Here is a 14,629-nt window from a genome sequence, read left to right on the forward strand (position 1 = left end):
TAGATGGTATACTTATACATGAGTGAGTCACTCTAGTGGTATTTGACTGTGCGGTAGTTCATCGTATGTCAATCAACTGCGCCTAGTCCTGAAAGTTTAGGAGTAGCCTCTCACTTTGCTTGGGATAAATTCCCGTTGGTTCAATCCAGTCCAAGATATAAGATCAAGAGCTGTCAGTGTGGTATGATCGCGGACGTAAGTCACATTCGTCTTCAATCCGAAGACCAACCCATGTGTGAAACGGGTTCATCGCAATGAAATGCCAAAGAGACCTGCAAGTGGCCCACCAAGGTATCGAGCCGCATCTCCAACTGAAAGTGAAATCCCGGCCATCGGCAAAACCTAAGCGCGGGCCAAACACCCTCTCCACTGGCCCCACTCTCGGAAAACCAATATCAAGGCTGAGATCGCGCGCAAAAGCTTGCGCTTTCCTCTTTTTCTCTTTTCTTCTTTACCTAATCATAAAACATATTAATCCTCCTTATTCACTCTGGCTTTCACGTTATCAATGAATGTGTCTGGAGGGGAAACAGGAGGAGAGACTGACGCACTTTACTCGCACACTTACCCTCTGACCCGTGGCAGCTTCGGCTGTATTGGTGATTGGAGAAATTTTTTGCAGCGATACATTCTTTCCTACCGCATTCACCTTGCGTTTAGTGAGATGCCGTGACTGAGCTGAGGCACATTAAATATCCTTCCGGACGTCAGTCACATACCTGACTGTTAAGCTGAAGCCTTTGATGCGCCCTGTCACTATCCCAGGGGGGGCTCTGGTTCTTACGGCAGAAGTGCTGTCTTGGTGTGAGGTTATCTCGACCATACAGTGCGACCGTATGACACACAGTATATGCACGGTACATCGGTCTCTCACTGAGTCCGTCCCTTGTTCACCCGTCATCTCACCTCACCCATCGCCATAACCATGACGAACTCTCAAAGGTGATACAGTGCACAACTGCTTTTCGACCGCCTAAGCTATCTCTGCGCAGTGTTTCTGCATGCACCGTCCCCCATGTATGACCAAAACGGACAAGTCTTTAAGGAAGTCGTCGCACAGCGGCCCCCCGACGCGTACCAAAATGGCCGGGACTGGTCACGGCGGACCGGCCGGCAACCACGAAGAGGCCGCGGCGGCCAAGGCATGAAGGGCGCGAGGTCGCTCGCAGATATGGCGGTGCACACGATAGCGGAGAATATCGGCGATGTGGAAGAACAGCATCTCGCCCGTGAAGATCTGCCGCGGCGGTACTTGTGGAGGATATGGCGACTGTTGGAGAATAGGTTGGTCAACCTCTTAATTACACCAAAAATGGCATTTTGTGTGATATTCATTGTTTGTTTTCTTGATGTATAGAGGTGTATGCTTCCAAGCCTGGAAGGTCTTTTCCAAATTCCTCCTCGCCGAGGACGACGAAAAGACGCTGGGCCTATATCGCTACCGCCAACACATATGCCAGCCCAGCAACGCGAGTCTCCGCCACTACCTCAAATCCCTCGAGTCGCCCAACGTGGACTTTGTGACGCACCTGACCATCACGGGGTCCTGCTCCTTTGGTGAGAACGAGCTGCTGGCGCTGCCCAAGCTCCGAAACCTCGCCATCCTCGAAATCATCGAGCCGGCGTCGTCGGCGTCGGCCATGGACGAGCAACACGCCCCCAGCTTCCCCAAAGTCGACGACCGCCTCGTCAGGAGCTGGTCCGAGATGGATGACCCCTTCCCGCTCCTCCGCGTCCTCCGTCTCTGGGGCGACGAGTCCGTCACGACGCACTCGCTCCGGTACGTCTCCAAGTTCCCTGCACTGGCGCTGTACGACGTCAACGCGTCAAGGAGTGACTGGCGAGACGCCTGGGGCGCCGCCGAGGAGAATGGCTGGGACGTTGACGAGCCGCTGCACGGCCCGCACGATTCACTGCTGTGGTACCTCCTGCTCTTCGACGGCGCCGTCGATACAGCGGAGAGCAAGAACAGCAAGCCGAGACAGCTCCAAGGCATGGCGCGCAACATTGATGACGGCCTGATGAATTTCTGTCAGAGCAGCAATCAGCCCATCACCATCGAGCCATCTTCCTCGGGCGGCCTGGACGCCCCTCCGTTTCTCGACCACCTCAGCGACGCGGCCAAGAGGAATCTATCCATGTACGTCGACGTGCCGGGCTACGAGGCGCAAACCTGCAAGGGCTTCCCCTTTGAGACGTGGGGCTTCTGGCTGTACTCCTTCCTCGGCCAGCTCACGGGCGACGCGGACCTCAAGAGAGCAGGTCCGAAGACGAGCACGTTGCTCAAAGCGGTCTCGGAACAGCTGGTGCTGCCCGCGAAGCCGCTCGCATGCCTCCAGCTCGGCCATTGCGGGTCCGGCAGGCCGGGCATCACGCCGGCCGTTTCGTATGTGCGCCGGGGGCTCTTTGCCACGTGCAGGTACACGTTCTTCAGGAGGTCGTCGGGGTTGGCCAAGCAGGAGCCAGCGCGGAAGCCGACGGAGTCGTTGAGGCCAAAGGTAGAGCTGGGCAAGGTCGAGACGGGATTGAACCCCAACAGAAAGAAGAGGCGGAGGCTTGACGACATTTTGCAGTCTTTCATGGGTTCTTGAAGTCTGTTATGAGATGAGAGACGGGTAACTCCTGGAAGATCGAGGCTACTATTGCTCCCAGTCTCGATGAATTGAGCGTAAGCTACCGGTCACTCATGCCATACTCGATATTGGGAGAGTAGTGCCAACAGCTTTGCACGACTAGATGATCTGACCATTACACGTTTTTCATAGGCTGGCGTTTAGGTGCATCGCATTCGGCAACAGCCAGGGCAGTTTGGGCATCTGTAGTGCCAATAGGTTGGAAATGCAAAAATCATGGCTATCATTTTGATCCCTAAGCTTTGACGCCGTACTCTAGATGATGACAATGGCGTACCCATCGTGACGGGTATATACCTCCTCCGCAGGTTCATTCATTCTCCAAGAATATCTCTCTCGTACAATATGCTCCTTTTACAACATGGGCTTCAGGTCGTCGGCGACGGTGAAGGGGGCCTCGGTCTTGCTCTTGATCTCATCCACCGTAACTCCGTCCGCAATCTCGATGAGGGTCAATCCGTTGGCGAAGTCGACGTCAAAGACACCCTGCATGCCACATTAGTATCATGTCATCATCCCATCGGAGCTAGAGTAGAAAGGAGGTAGAAAGAGACTTACCAATTCCGTGATGATTCTTGACACGCAGGCTCTGCCAGTCAAGGGGAAAGCGCACTGCTTGACAATCTTGGCGTTGCCCTTCTTGTCGGTGTGCTCCATGGTCACAACGACCTTGGTCGCGCTGGGGTTGCTGACGAGATCCATAGCACCACCGAAGCCCTTGACCTTACCGGGCAACATCCAGTTGGCGAGGTCACCGTTGGCGCTGACCTGCATGGCACCCAGGATGGTGAGGTTGATGCGGCCGCTGCGGATCATGCCGAAGCTCTCCTCGCTGCCGAAGACGGCGGCACCAGGCTTGAGAGTGACGGTCTCCTTGCCGGCGTTGATCAGGTCGGCGTCCTCGTTGCCCTTGGTGGGGTAGGGGCCGAGACCAAGGATACCGTTCTCGGACTGGAGCTGAACCTCGACCTCAGGGCCAACGAAGCCGGGTGCGAGCATGGGCATGCCGATACCCAGGTTGGCGTACATGCCGTTCTTGAACTCCTTGGCGGCACGGCGAACGATGAGCTCGCGCTTGGCGGCGGTGTCACCGGTGCCAAGGGCCTTCTTGGCGTCGGCATCGTTGGGGTCCTTGGCGAAGGTGTACTTCTCAATGTTCTTCGGGGTGGTGCTCTGAATGACGCGCTTGACGTAGATGCCAGGCAGGTGGACGGCCTCGGGGGAGATTTCGCCAGGCTCGACAATGTGCTCAGCCTCGACAATGGTCATCTTGGCGTTGCGGCCCATGGCACCGTTGAAGTTGTTGGCGGCCAGGCGGAACTGGCAGTTTCCGAGCTTGTCGGCCTTGTAGGCCTTGACGAAGGCGTAGTCACCGGCGATGCTCTCCTCGAGGAGGTATGACTTGCCGTTGAAGACCTTGACGTCCTTGGGGTAGGAGAACTGGTCGGGAGAGCCGTCGGCCTTGTTGCGGAGGGGCAGCTCGCCAGTCTGCACCACGGTGCCGAAGGCGGCCGGGGTGTAGAAGGCCGGAATGCCCTTGCCGCCGGCGGCGCAGCGCTCGGCGAGTGTGCCCTGGGGGGTAAGCTCAAGCTCAACCTCACCGGTGAGGTACATCTTCTCGAAGGTCTTGTTCTCGCCAATGTAGCTGGCAATCATCTTGCTGATCTGCTTCGTCTTCAGAAGCTTGCCGAGGCCGGAAGCATCGGTACCGGCGTTGTTAGAGACGGCGGTGATGCCAGTGATCTCAGGCTTGTTCAGGACCTCGTCAATCAGGGTATCGGGAACACCGCAGAGACCGAAGCCACCGCAGAGAAGTGTGGAGTTGGGCTTCATGTCCTTGAGAGCCTCAGTAGCTGAAGGGTAGACCTTGTTGATCTCTGGCCTCCGCGCAGATGCTGAGAAGGCGCGGGCAAGAATGGCAGTGTGCTGATTATCACCACAGGGTTAGTTTGAGCTACGCTGGCTGCCCTTTGGCACTGCCGGATCAATTGGACGTACGTTGGAGCCATGGCGAGCGTAAGCCCGCAATGAGCGAGCACACAGAGCTGCTGAAGGCATCGTGGTGTGTGAGAGTGTGGAGAGGGTAGTGCGTTACTACAGAGGAGGTTTACAAGGCCCGGAGAGTATGGTTGAGCAACGGACTGAAGCAGGTCACCGTACGCAAGAGTGACAACGACAAAGAAGCTATTGACAGGAGTTGGGAATGAAGCTGGAGAGAGGAATTGGGGAGGGAGAAGGAGAGAAGAAACGCCTTTCGTCACGAGGGATTCCGAAGGGGCCCCGGCCAATTTATTGCATCTACGTTTATCCCCCAGGACCTAGCTCCAAGACCGCGAATTGCCGCAGAGCGCAGTATGTGGGATGGCTTGGGAGCGTGTCGGGGTACCTGATTCCGCCCCATCCCTTCGGGATTGAGCTCGGCAAGAGGAAGGACGAGGGTTCAAGCTTGGGCCTGCTGGCGAGTCTGAGAACCTACAGCAGACAAAGAAGCTCCAACTCTGGGGTCGACAGGGCACCTTTTGGCGGCGTTAGCTAAGCACTCCCCCCTCTCATGTTCCGCGACTCGGAAAGTGGCGGGGCTAAATGTTCTTGCGGCTTGGGCTCTGGGGTGACGCCAAACTGGGAAAAGTCCACCTCCAGCTTTCCCCTTGACCCCGTCTGAACCCCGCAAAAACAATTCTGAGCCTCTGATGGAGGGAGTGCATACCCAATAGCACGTATGCTTTGTTTTGTCTACACCTTCTTTATCCTGCGTAGAGTAAATAGTAACAACATCTCCAGAGGGGAATCTCAACATCAGAACATCAATCCTGCGGCTATGGACTATTATGGGTGAATTCGGGGATCGGTTCGGGAAGCGGCGCCGTTTGCCGAGAACTCTGCCGAAGCGGAACAAAAGTCAGGAATTTCCAACCTCAGTTCCGAACAGGCGCTCTCTACAACCACTCAGTCCCCTCGACAATGGATCAATGCATGGTAAAACCCCCAGCCTACCATCAAATTGTCACTGCGATACCGGCGGCATGCACAACCCCTCGAGGCGCGCGCTGGCTTGGCTGGGTCGCTGGCGAGGTTCAGAGCTCTGCGGTCCCCTGCGTCTGTCAATATTAGCCCCGAACCTTCGGTACGCAGTCCGGCACTCAGGCGGCTCGTTGCCATCCGATGTTGTGGAGAAATCCCCGGTGTGTTCCGCTAGCCTCTCTTCTGTATCCTCGGCCATTGCTGCGATGCAAATGCTCCAAAAGAAACCACGTTGAGTCCCAAGAAGCAGATCACCGTTGGACATCCAAACCGCACAGGTCGCATACTGACATGGTGATCTCAATTGATGAGACTGTCTTAACATTTATCCAACCCCATGGCTGCATAGTCGGGGTGCAGTATCCGCTGGATAACTTAGGTAACCAGGAGCGCCAGGTAAGGTAGCTAGCTTATGGAATGGACGATTTAGAGGCGGGGTGTATCCGTACGCCTGGAGATGCTCAGCCGCTGACTGGCGACCGCAAAGTTAAAGTGGAGCCGTCACAAAGTCCAATGTCTTATCGGACAATCGGCCAGGGATAAGTTTTCTCCCAGCTCTTATCGGCTGCCCCACGCTCAAAAAATTTCCCAGCATCGCTGCGTCTTTGGTGCAGAAGTAGAATGGATCTGAGGTTGCGACCCGTATTGCTGTGATTCTGTACCATTGCGCTTGTCGGTCACGAATTGGACAGCCCACCCATACATCATATACACCGGGCTGAACCGTTCAAGTCGTCAAAATGGAACAGAGCGCCAAGCGACGCAAGGTCTCCCACAAGGGCGACTCCAAGATCTCTGCCAACATTGCGACGGCGAGTCCATTCGTCCTACAGACGGACGAACTGTTGAAGGAGGTCAAGGTCAACTACGCCGAGGCTCTCGATGGCGCCGATGCCCTGTTGCATAAGATCAGAAATCTGATCCAAGGGATTGAGTCTCACGGTCCTATTCCTGTTCGTAATCCCCGACAATGCTGCTTCCCCCACTAGACACAGGCTGTGTTAACCTCGTTGCAGATCGCCGAAGCCACGCGCAAGTTCCAGAAGACGAACAAGATCAAAATTCCGTATCCAGACCCGAAACCCGCCGACGATGCGCCGTACAAGCTGTCATACGAAAAGCCCGCCGCTTACAATGTCGTGGGCAGCTACGTCTCGAGGACGATGATCCAGGCTCAGGCCAACAAGGGTGTGGACATGATTGTGCAGATGCCGGCTTCGCTATTTCAAGAAAAGGATCACCAGAACATGCGCTACTTCTACCGCAGAGCCTACTATATTGCGAATATTGCGGCCGCCTTGCGCAAGGAATTGGCAGGATCTGCCAACCTGGAGTTCGAGAATCTCAATGGCAACGCCCTTCTGCCCGTCCTCTCCATCAGACCCTCTTCAACATCCGAATCCTCAGAAAGCGACGAGAGCGACGAGAAGGCCGAATCGGGGTTTTCAAAGGCGGATTTCGTCATTCGGATCATTCCTTGCGCGCCTGAAGGTGTCTTCCCCAAGAAGAAGTTGCACCCCGCGTACAACAGCAACCGAAATGGGCAGCCGGAGAACGCCAAGGAGTCGACTGTGTCTACGCCCTTCTACAACTCGACCATCAAGGCCGAAGACACATTTGTCACGTATCTGCGGGTCCTCACTAGAGCCAAGACGGATTGCGCAGCCTTCGCAGACGCTTGCATACTCGGAAGAATCTGGCTCCAGCAACGCGGCCTGGGCAGTTCGCTGGCCAAGGGTGGATTTGGTCACTTTGAATGGGCAATCATGATGGCGTTGCTGCTGCAGACCGGTGGACGGAACGGCCAGCCGGCGCTTTCTTCGGCTCTGAGCAGCACTGAGCTATTCAAGGCCACGGTCCAGTTCCTTGCGTCTACCGAGTTTGCCAAGAAGCCCTTCGTCTTTGGCACGTACAAGCTGGGCGCTGACCTCATTCGGGAGAATGGCCCCGTCATGTTCGATCCTGAACGTGAGGTCAACGTTTTGTACAAGATGAGCCCCTGGTCGGCGAGCCTCCTCCACTTCCACGCCAGCACCACCATGGAAGTACTCAACGACACTCTGGCAAACCAGTTCGAGCCGACCTTCATCACCAAAGCCGACCTGCCGCTACACCTGTTCGATAGCATTTTCGAGATCCAGAACGTGGACAGCAACTCAAAAAGCACCAACCCGGATCGGCGAGGTGCCGTCTGGGATCTGAGTTTCAAGGCTTACACTGTTTTGAAGAAGGCGTTGAAGGAAAGGTCACAGCTGATCCATTTCGCGAGCCAAGACCCGGCACCGTGGTCAATCACCAGCACCCAGCCCACAAGCCTGTCCAACATTCAGGTTGGCGTCATCTTCGACCCTGCCAACATGGGCCGCTTGATGGAGTATGGTCCCTCGGCCGAGCTCGAGAAGGAGGCGGCAAAGTTCCGCAAGTTCTGGGGTGACAAGGCCGAGCTCCGTCGCTTCCAGGACGGCAGCATCCTCGAGTGCGTGCAGTGGACGCGGCAGACGTCCGCAGAAATATGCGAGGAAATCGTCCGGTACGTCCTTCAGCGCCACGTGAGCCTTGGTGCTGGCGACTTGCGCTTCCACGATGCCGATATCCCCCCTTCCCTGGACATCTCGCCATTTGACAGGGAATCCTTCGAGGCAGCGAGAAAGGCTTTCAGCACGCTCGAGCAGGACATCCGCGGCTTGGAGGAGATGCCGCTCTCGGTGAGGCAAATCGCCCCTGTCGTCCCCGAACTGCGATCCGCGTCGGTCACGCCGCCCTTTGCGCTCTCTCAGAAATCCGGCCCTCCGCCCATGGACGTGAACCTCTACTTTGAGGCATCCAGCAAGTGGCCGGAGAACCTCGTCGCGATCCAGGAGACAAAGATCGAGTTCCTTCTCGACATCGACCGCCGGTTACGCGCCGCCCATGACAACATTTCAACGAGCCTCGGCCGCGACAACGCAGCACGGGATATCGATAACCTCGCCTACCTGGACATCATCTACCCCAACGGCGCCGCATTCCGCCTGCGCATCTACGCAGAGCTCGAGGAGACCCTCCTAGACCGCCAGGCCAGGAACAAGACGCTGGACCCCCAGAGCAGAGTCCAGGCCGAAGAGGCCCTCTTCAGCCTCAACTGGCGCCACAAGCACCTGCCCCTCCACACGCAGACAATCACAACCTACTGCACCCGCTTCACCACCCTCTCCAACACGATCCGCCTCGTCAAGCACTGGTTCAACGTGCACAAGCTGGCAGGCCACATCTCGGAAGAGCTCATCGAGCTCCTCGTCCTCCACGTCTTCCTCAACCCGAACCCCTGGAAGGTCCCCTCCAGCACAATGTCCGGCTTCCTCCGCACGATCCTCTTCCTCTCCCGCTGGGACTGGCGCGACGAGGCCCTCGTCGTCGACTCCTCCGACGACATGACCGCCGACGACCGCGCCGTAGCCCAGCACCACCTCGAGGCCTGGCGCGCCCGCGACCCGACAATGTCCCACGCAGTCCTTTTCGTCGCCACCCCGCACGACCACCTAGGCCTAGCCTACACCCGCCAGGGGCCCTCCAAGCTCCTCGCAACCCGCATGACCCGCCTCGCGAAAGCCGCCAGCAAAAAGATCAAGGAGCAAGGCATCGCGCTCGACGTCGCAGAGCTCTTCCAGCCATCCCTGGCAGACTACGACGTCCTCCTCCACCTCTCCACCTCGGGCCTGAAACGCGTCGCCCGCGACGCCGCCTCCGAGGCGGGCACCCGCACCTCCCTCTTCAAGAACCTCGACGAGCGCACGGGAAAAATCCCGCTGCCGCTCGCGCGACACCCGGCGACGGTCCTGCTGGCGGAGCTCGAGACGGCGTACGAGGATACCCTCGTCTTCTTCCACGGCGCGTCCGGCGACGCCGTCATCGGCGCCATCTGGCAGCCCAAGCTGCGCAGTCGGCAAAAGTTCCGCGTCGGTCTGCCGTACAACTTCCACCGGGTCGAGGGCGACAGCGACGACGACGATGACGAGGGCGATGTGGTCGAGGTGAACAAGCCGGCTGTGCTGCTGGAGATTGCTAGGATCGGTGGTGACTTGATCAAGAAGATTGAGCTCATTGAATAGAGGATGAAAGATAGGATCTACGAAATGTAGATGGTGTGTAATTTGGGGAATCATAGCGAGGTTAGGAAAAGTCCATGAGCATCAAAAGTCCGTTTTTTTAACACCATGTCATTGAAACGTCCGTACACAGAATCGCGGTTCAATTGAGTGATTACAAAAAGAAATTGTCTTTGGTCATGCTGATTATAGCCCTATTCAACCTTTGGTTTTCCCTGTCTGTAACGCCATGCCATGATATAAAATGCCTATGCACACCAACAAATGACGTATACACAAAACATGCCCCTTTTCACGTCACACGCAACAAGTCCAAGCTAGTGTGGATTCATCCCGAAAATACCCCCCTTTATCCCAGTTTCGTTGTATTCATTCTAGTATTTGAGCAGCTTTTGCTCCTTGCCGCTGTCGGCAACCTGCTGGGTAGAGAAGGCGCAGAACTTGTCCTTGATCGCGACCACCTCGTATGTACCTTCTTGGCTCGCGCGGATGATCTTGCTGCTTTCGTACGAGACATCATGGCGTGTCTCAAGGACCACGCTCTTCTGGCCCTTACGGGCATTGGAGCTGCGAGTGTATGTGAATTCGTACGGCGGAGTGCCCCAGAACTCAAAGAGGATCTCCACTTCGTTGCCTTCATGGATATCCACACGAGTCTGTCGGCCCCTGCTGATCTTGACGGCGGGCAGAGGGTGAATAGTCTTGGTAATGTCGACAGAGGCGCGACACTCCGAGGCCTTGTCAGAGATAGAGGTGATGGTAAATTCGCCAGGTGACTCGGCAATACGACGGAAGTTGGTTGTGCTAGACTTAGCCTTGCGTTGCTGGCCTTGGAAATCGTACCAAATCTCAAAGGGAGGCGTGCCGGAAAGCGTATAAGCAATGCGTTCACCGACGCAGTAGTCTCCTCGGCTCTCCAGAGGGTAGATGGCGGGAGCGTCATGGAGATGAACTTGCACAGACGGCGCACCGATCTCGTACTTCTTTTGGCATCCGCGAGCGTCTCTAACCTCGCGGATGCGGACATGCTGAATTCCGAGACGCAAATGCTGCCTGGGAATGTGAATGCCATACGTGTTACCTTGGATCGAAGGAATTCTATATGTCTCGGGGACGGTTCCACTGTGATGCTTGATTTCGATCTCAATGTAGAATGGAGCGACACCGTTCAGGGTGATAGGAATGGTGTCTTCCTTGTCTTGCTCGGTCTTGCAGTACTTGAACGATTGACCGGGCTTGACGAAGGCAGCAGATGGCTTGGCGTTGACCCTTTGATCAATGACGAGTGACCGAGAGTTCTTCTCGCTGTTGTAGAGATTATCTGCAAGGGCGGAGAACTGGTACGTGTACTCTCCAGATTTGGAGGTATCCATAGGAATGGACGCTTTGTTGAGAGACGTGTCGAAATCCCTCTTGTTGGTCGAGGCATAGCCCTGGGGAGGTTTGTGCTGAATATTGTAATCAACATGGAATGGAGCCGAGCCTTGCAAGAGTTAGTGAGATTTGATAATTGAGATGGCGATTTAACTTACCCTTCAGGTTGACCTCGAAAGCGTCGATATCACCCTCACAAACATCACGTTTGACGTATTTACCCTTATCCAAAGTGATTGTATCAGACGGCACCACGGTGATCTCTGGACGAGGGTACCAGTCGACCTCGAACCTGGAAGCCTGAGGGTCCACAACCCCAGGACACTGGTTGTCTTTCACGTTGACGATCTCGTATGTGCCTCGGGACCTGACAGAAAGGACATCGTTGCCATTCCTCAACGTCTTTTCGAAGATCTCATCACTTCCGTCAACATTGCGGTAAGAAACCGTCCAAGGTCCTTCGCCCTGAAGTCGCAAAGGCAGCTTGACATCGGCGTGTTCGATGACCTTGGTGATGCGCTTGTTCTCGAGCAAGCCAAATGCTGCGCGAGGCCGCTGGCGCCTAACCGAGATCTTGAGCTCATCCTTCAGGAACGTGCGACAGCCAGACTTATCCTGGACGCTGTTGAGAGCGAGCGTGTACTCTCCGCCCTTCGCAAGAGGCTTAGTCTTAATCTTGTACGATGACCCCTCGATGTCGGTGACACGCTCAGATTTACGTTTTCCATCGTGCACCAGCTCCCATTCGAGCGTGAAGGGGGCGTCACCGAGAAGGAGGATGTCGACTTCAACTTCCTGTTCGAGACAAGCGCTCTTGAGTCCGGTCGGGTGCGAAATGTGTGCAGAGGCGGCAGGCTTCACGTCCGTTTCCAACGTCATTTCGGGGCTGAGAGGCTGGCCCTTGTAGATAGCATCATCAATCTGCTTGAAGATGTACTTGTGGTGACCAGCAGCAGTGGGTCTCAGTTCGACTTGTTGTCTGAGACCCTTTGCTTCCACTCGCTCGTGTCGTGTCTTGCCCTGCTCGTCAACGACGTCGTATCGAACCACGAATGGTGGCGTTCCGATGAAGTCCAGGTCAACTCGGAGTCCCACTGAGTTGCCTGCGCATTTGTCGGGAATCTCTTCGGAACGGAGAGCAAGCTGGGGCTCGAGTGGGTTGAGCAGCAGGCAAGATGACGGCTCCTGCACTTCACCTTCGCACGAGCCACTAGAAACAGACTTCAGTGTGTAGAGACCAGGCTCCGAAACATATGGCTTGTCATGGGAGTTGGCTGCGGTAAAAGAACCCAAGGAAACTTGATCGCCGTGGTCTCCGCTGTTGGTCAAAGAGTCGATGGGCGAGAACTCCCAAGTCAATGTATGCGAAGTATCCGGGTTCTTCCCGGCTATCGAGAAGCTGACTGGAAGTCTTGCCTTCTGGCCCTTGGCAACCTTGACCGGTCTGCGTAGGTCACAATCCTGCAAGCGAGCTCTGGGCCGCTCCTTGACGAAGAAGTTGCGTGCCAGATGTTTAGGCCGGGGACGCACTTCCGCATCTTCGGCAGACGGAGCGTACTTCTGAACGTTGCCGAAGCCATCCGTAACCTCATCCACGGCGTACTGCCACTGCCCTGGGCTATCCAGCGTCTCGTTGATGCGCACGGCCACCGTATGGGGCTTGACCCAAGAGATGTCTTCGTCACCAACTTGAGTCAATGAAGAAGATGGGGTACCAAGTAAAGGCGAGGTGTAGTCTTCAGGCTGCAAGCTCTGGAAATGAAAGCTGCGATCGTTGTCTTTTCCTGTCCGACTGTAGACAATTTTCAGGGGCGGCGTTCCGGTGACGTCAACAAGCAAGTTGGACAAGTCCCTGATGCACCGGTCCTCTTTATCGGGCGTCCGGAAACCTGCCTTCGGGCACGGCACTACATAGGTGTCCCTCGTTGTGCGTTGGACCTCAAGCTTGTACTCATCCAGGACCTTGCCCAAGCGGTACACACCAGTCTTCTTGACTGGGTACTCGATAGAGTGAGCCAGTGGGTTTGATTCCGCAGTTTGGTCCTTGATCTGCTTTGCGATTTTGCGAACCTCCCTAGTGGACAGCTTGATCGTTTCTTCCAGATTGGTATCGAGGTCGATGCGGATGAGCTCCATCTCAGCAGGCACCGTAGAGTTGAACTGTATGGGTAGTCGAATAGTTTCGCGCCCTTCGCCGATGCAGAATGGAGTTTGCTCGAAGTTGAGTACCGCAGAACTGGGTAGACCATGTCAGCAACAGAAATTGCAGTATTGTGCCTTATTAGATTCTTACCCTTCTGGCAAAATGTTGATGATCTGCCTGCCCATGATCAAGGAATGATTATGCAGAATGCTTGAAACCTTGACAGTATTCTCAGAGACAGCCAACTCTCGGTCGTAGAAGACCTTGAGGAAGCCAATGAGCCATGGTTGCAAGGGGAGCTATTCGTGGTTAGCCTGGCCTCAAAAGTGGCACACAACTTCCTGCACATACCGGAATGTTAAACATCAACATGAAGTTGAAGAAGGCGTGGATGAGGAAGATTGCCGTGACTACAGGCTGCGACAACTCCAGCCATGGTATCCTCATCTCCGGGAGGCCGAAAAGAAAGCCAAAGTCGATAAAGACCCATTTCAGAAATAGCCATGCCGAGGTATCATTATCTTCCACAAGCTTGATCCAGTCGTAGAATCGCCATGCCAGCAGCCCGACGTAAATGGCAAAGGCGTAGAAGCGTTGTTGCGGAGCATCGAGGATGGTTAAAGGAATGACGGGCTCGGTCGCAGGGCCATTTCGAGTCGCACTCTCGGGGGCTTGAGGAAGCGAAGATATGCGGTGACTGCTCTTCTGGGAGGAAACGGAGGAGTTCGGGTCGGGATCCTGTCGTCGGGCTGGTGTTTGTGGAAAGCCACCAGTCCGCTGTCTCGGTGTTGCGCTCATCGCATGCCGTTTTCAAGGTCGCCTCATAAGAATCGGAGTATGTTGGCTTTGCCGATGATGGGTGGAATCTTACGCTCCGAGCGATGCGAAGGGCAGGCGTCGGATATTAAATGGGCTTGCCCGGCGTTGCAAGCTATTGTTGACGTCGTGGAAGTATGGAACCTGGAAAGCTGCAGCGGGAATCCAAAAGCTTCAAAATTTCCAGTGAATGTTCGTCACGTCTAAACGCGCCTGGCAACAACACCCACCTGGTGTGTATTTGTGTGCTTTGATTGGTTTAGATTTCCTATGGTGGTTCCTTCTTGGGATACTAACAGGGTTTCAGCTTGGTGGCAGCTGGCGGACAAGGCACCTACGCTGTGTGAAAGCTGAGAGGATCCGCCTTCCTCCTCTGTTGACGTAGCTGGTTGGAAGCTGCAGCCTGCCCGTTGTCGATGGACGATCCCCGCCGTGTCCTGAAGCTTATCTTGACACAATGTCGGTGCCGCCGCCTATTATCACCAGCTGTATGAACCCAAAGTAAGCACAGAAGCTACGCTCCATTTACCTTGGCTCAATGAAAGAGGTCAATTTAT

General features: G+C 55.4%; 4 protein-coding genes across 4 annotated transcripts; 2 read left to right on the forward strand and 2 right to left on the reverse strand.

Moving 5' to 3' along the window:
- Positions 1-463: 463 nt before the first annotated feature.
- Positions 464-2,854, forward strand: HER10_EVM0009634 (uncharacterized protein). Its single transcript, XM_035479117.1, has 2 exons — positions 464-1,284; positions 1,358-2,854. The coding sequence occupies exons 1-2, from the start codon at positions 1,016-1,018 to the stop codon at positions 2,589-2,591; spliced, it is 1,503 nt and encodes a 500-aa protein (XP_035328360.1). The 5' UTR covers positions 464-1,015; the 3' UTR covers positions 2,592-2,854.
- On the reverse strand, positions 2,832-5,008 carry HER10_EVM0001947 (coenzyme A transferase). Its single transcript, XM_035471679.1, has 3 exons — positions 4,632-5,008; positions 3,192-4,559; positions 2,832-3,119 (listed from the first exon to the last, which is right to left on the reverse strand). Exons 1-3 carry the CDS (start codon positions 4,689-4,691, stop codon positions 2,988-2,990), a joined length of 1,560 nt encoding a protein of 519 aa, XP_035327647.1. The 5' UTR covers positions 4,692-5,008; the 3' UTR covers positions 2,832-2,987.
- Positions 5,009-6,254: 1,246 nt separating this feature from the next.
- HER10_EVM0003547 (nrap protein) lies at positions 6,255-9,742 on the forward strand (the record flags this gene model as incomplete). The annotated part of the gene is made up of 2 exons (XM_035473220.1): positions 6,255-6,607; positions 6,671-9,742. The coding sequence occupies exons 1-2, from the start codon at positions 6,395-6,397 to the stop codon at positions 9,740-9,742; spliced, it is 3,285 nt and encodes a 1,094-aa protein (XP_035327805.1). The 5' UTR covers positions 6,255-6,394.
- A 90-nt stretch (positions 9,743-9,832) lies between these two features.
- Positions 9,833-14,311, reverse strand: HER10_EVM0009232 (uncharacterized protein). Its single transcript, XM_035478724.1, has 4 exons — positions 13,608-14,311; positions 13,407-13,555; positions 11,272-13,349; positions 9,833-11,222 (listed from the first exon to the last, which is right to left on the reverse strand). Exons 1-4 carry the CDS (start codon positions 14,052-14,054, stop codon positions 10,114-10,116), a joined length of 3,783 nt encoding a protein of 1,260 aa, XP_035328330.1. The 5' UTR covers positions 14,055-14,311; the 3' UTR covers positions 9,833-10,113.
- Positions 14,312-14,629: the final 318 nt, after the last annotated feature.

Source organism: Colletotrichum scovillei, assembly GCF_011075155.1.
Source record: "Colletotrichum scovillei strain TJNH1 chromosome Unknown Contig00010, whole genome shotgun sequence".
NCBI lineage: Eukaryota > Fungi > Ascomycota > Sordariomycetes > Glomerellales > Glomerellaceae > Colletotrichum > Colletotrichum scovillei.

Excerpts from the sequence above, each read along its gene's own strand:
- HER10_EVM0009634 (XM_035479117.1), top strand. The coding sequence starts at position 1,016 with ATGTATGACCAAAACGGACAAGTCTTTAAGGAAGTCGTCGCACAGCGG. Across the intron at positions 1,285-1,357 it reads TGGCGACTGTTGGAGAATAG|AGGTGTATGCTTCCAAGCCT; the intron begins GTTGGTCAACCT and ends CTTGATGTATAG.
- HER10_EVM0009232 (XM_035478724.1), bottom strand. The coding sequence starts at position 14,054 with ATGAGCGCAACACCGAGACAGCGGACTGGTGGCTTTCCACAAACACCA. Across the intron at positions 13,556-13,607 it reads TGTTGATGTTTAACATTCCG|CTCCCCTTGCAACCATGGCT; the intron begins GTATGTGCAGGA and ends AACCACGAATAG. Across the intron at positions 13,350-13,406 it reads ATCAACATTTTGCCAGAAGG|TTCTGCGGTACTCAACTTCG; the intron begins GTAAGAATCTAA and ends TGGTCTACCCAG.
- HER10_EVM0001947 (XM_035471679.1), bottom strand. The coding sequence starts at position 4,691 with ATGCCTTCAGCAGCTCTGTGTGCTCGCTCATTGCGGGCTTACGCTCGC. Across the intron at positions 4,560-4,631 it reads ACGCTCGCCATGGCTCCAAC|CACACTGCCATTCTTGCCCG; the intron begins GTACGTCCAATT and ends GGTGATAATCAG. Across the intron at positions 3,120-3,191 it reads CAAGAATCATCACGGAATTG|GGTGTCTTTGACGTCGACTT; the intron begins GTAAGTCTCTTT and ends TGTGGCATGCAG.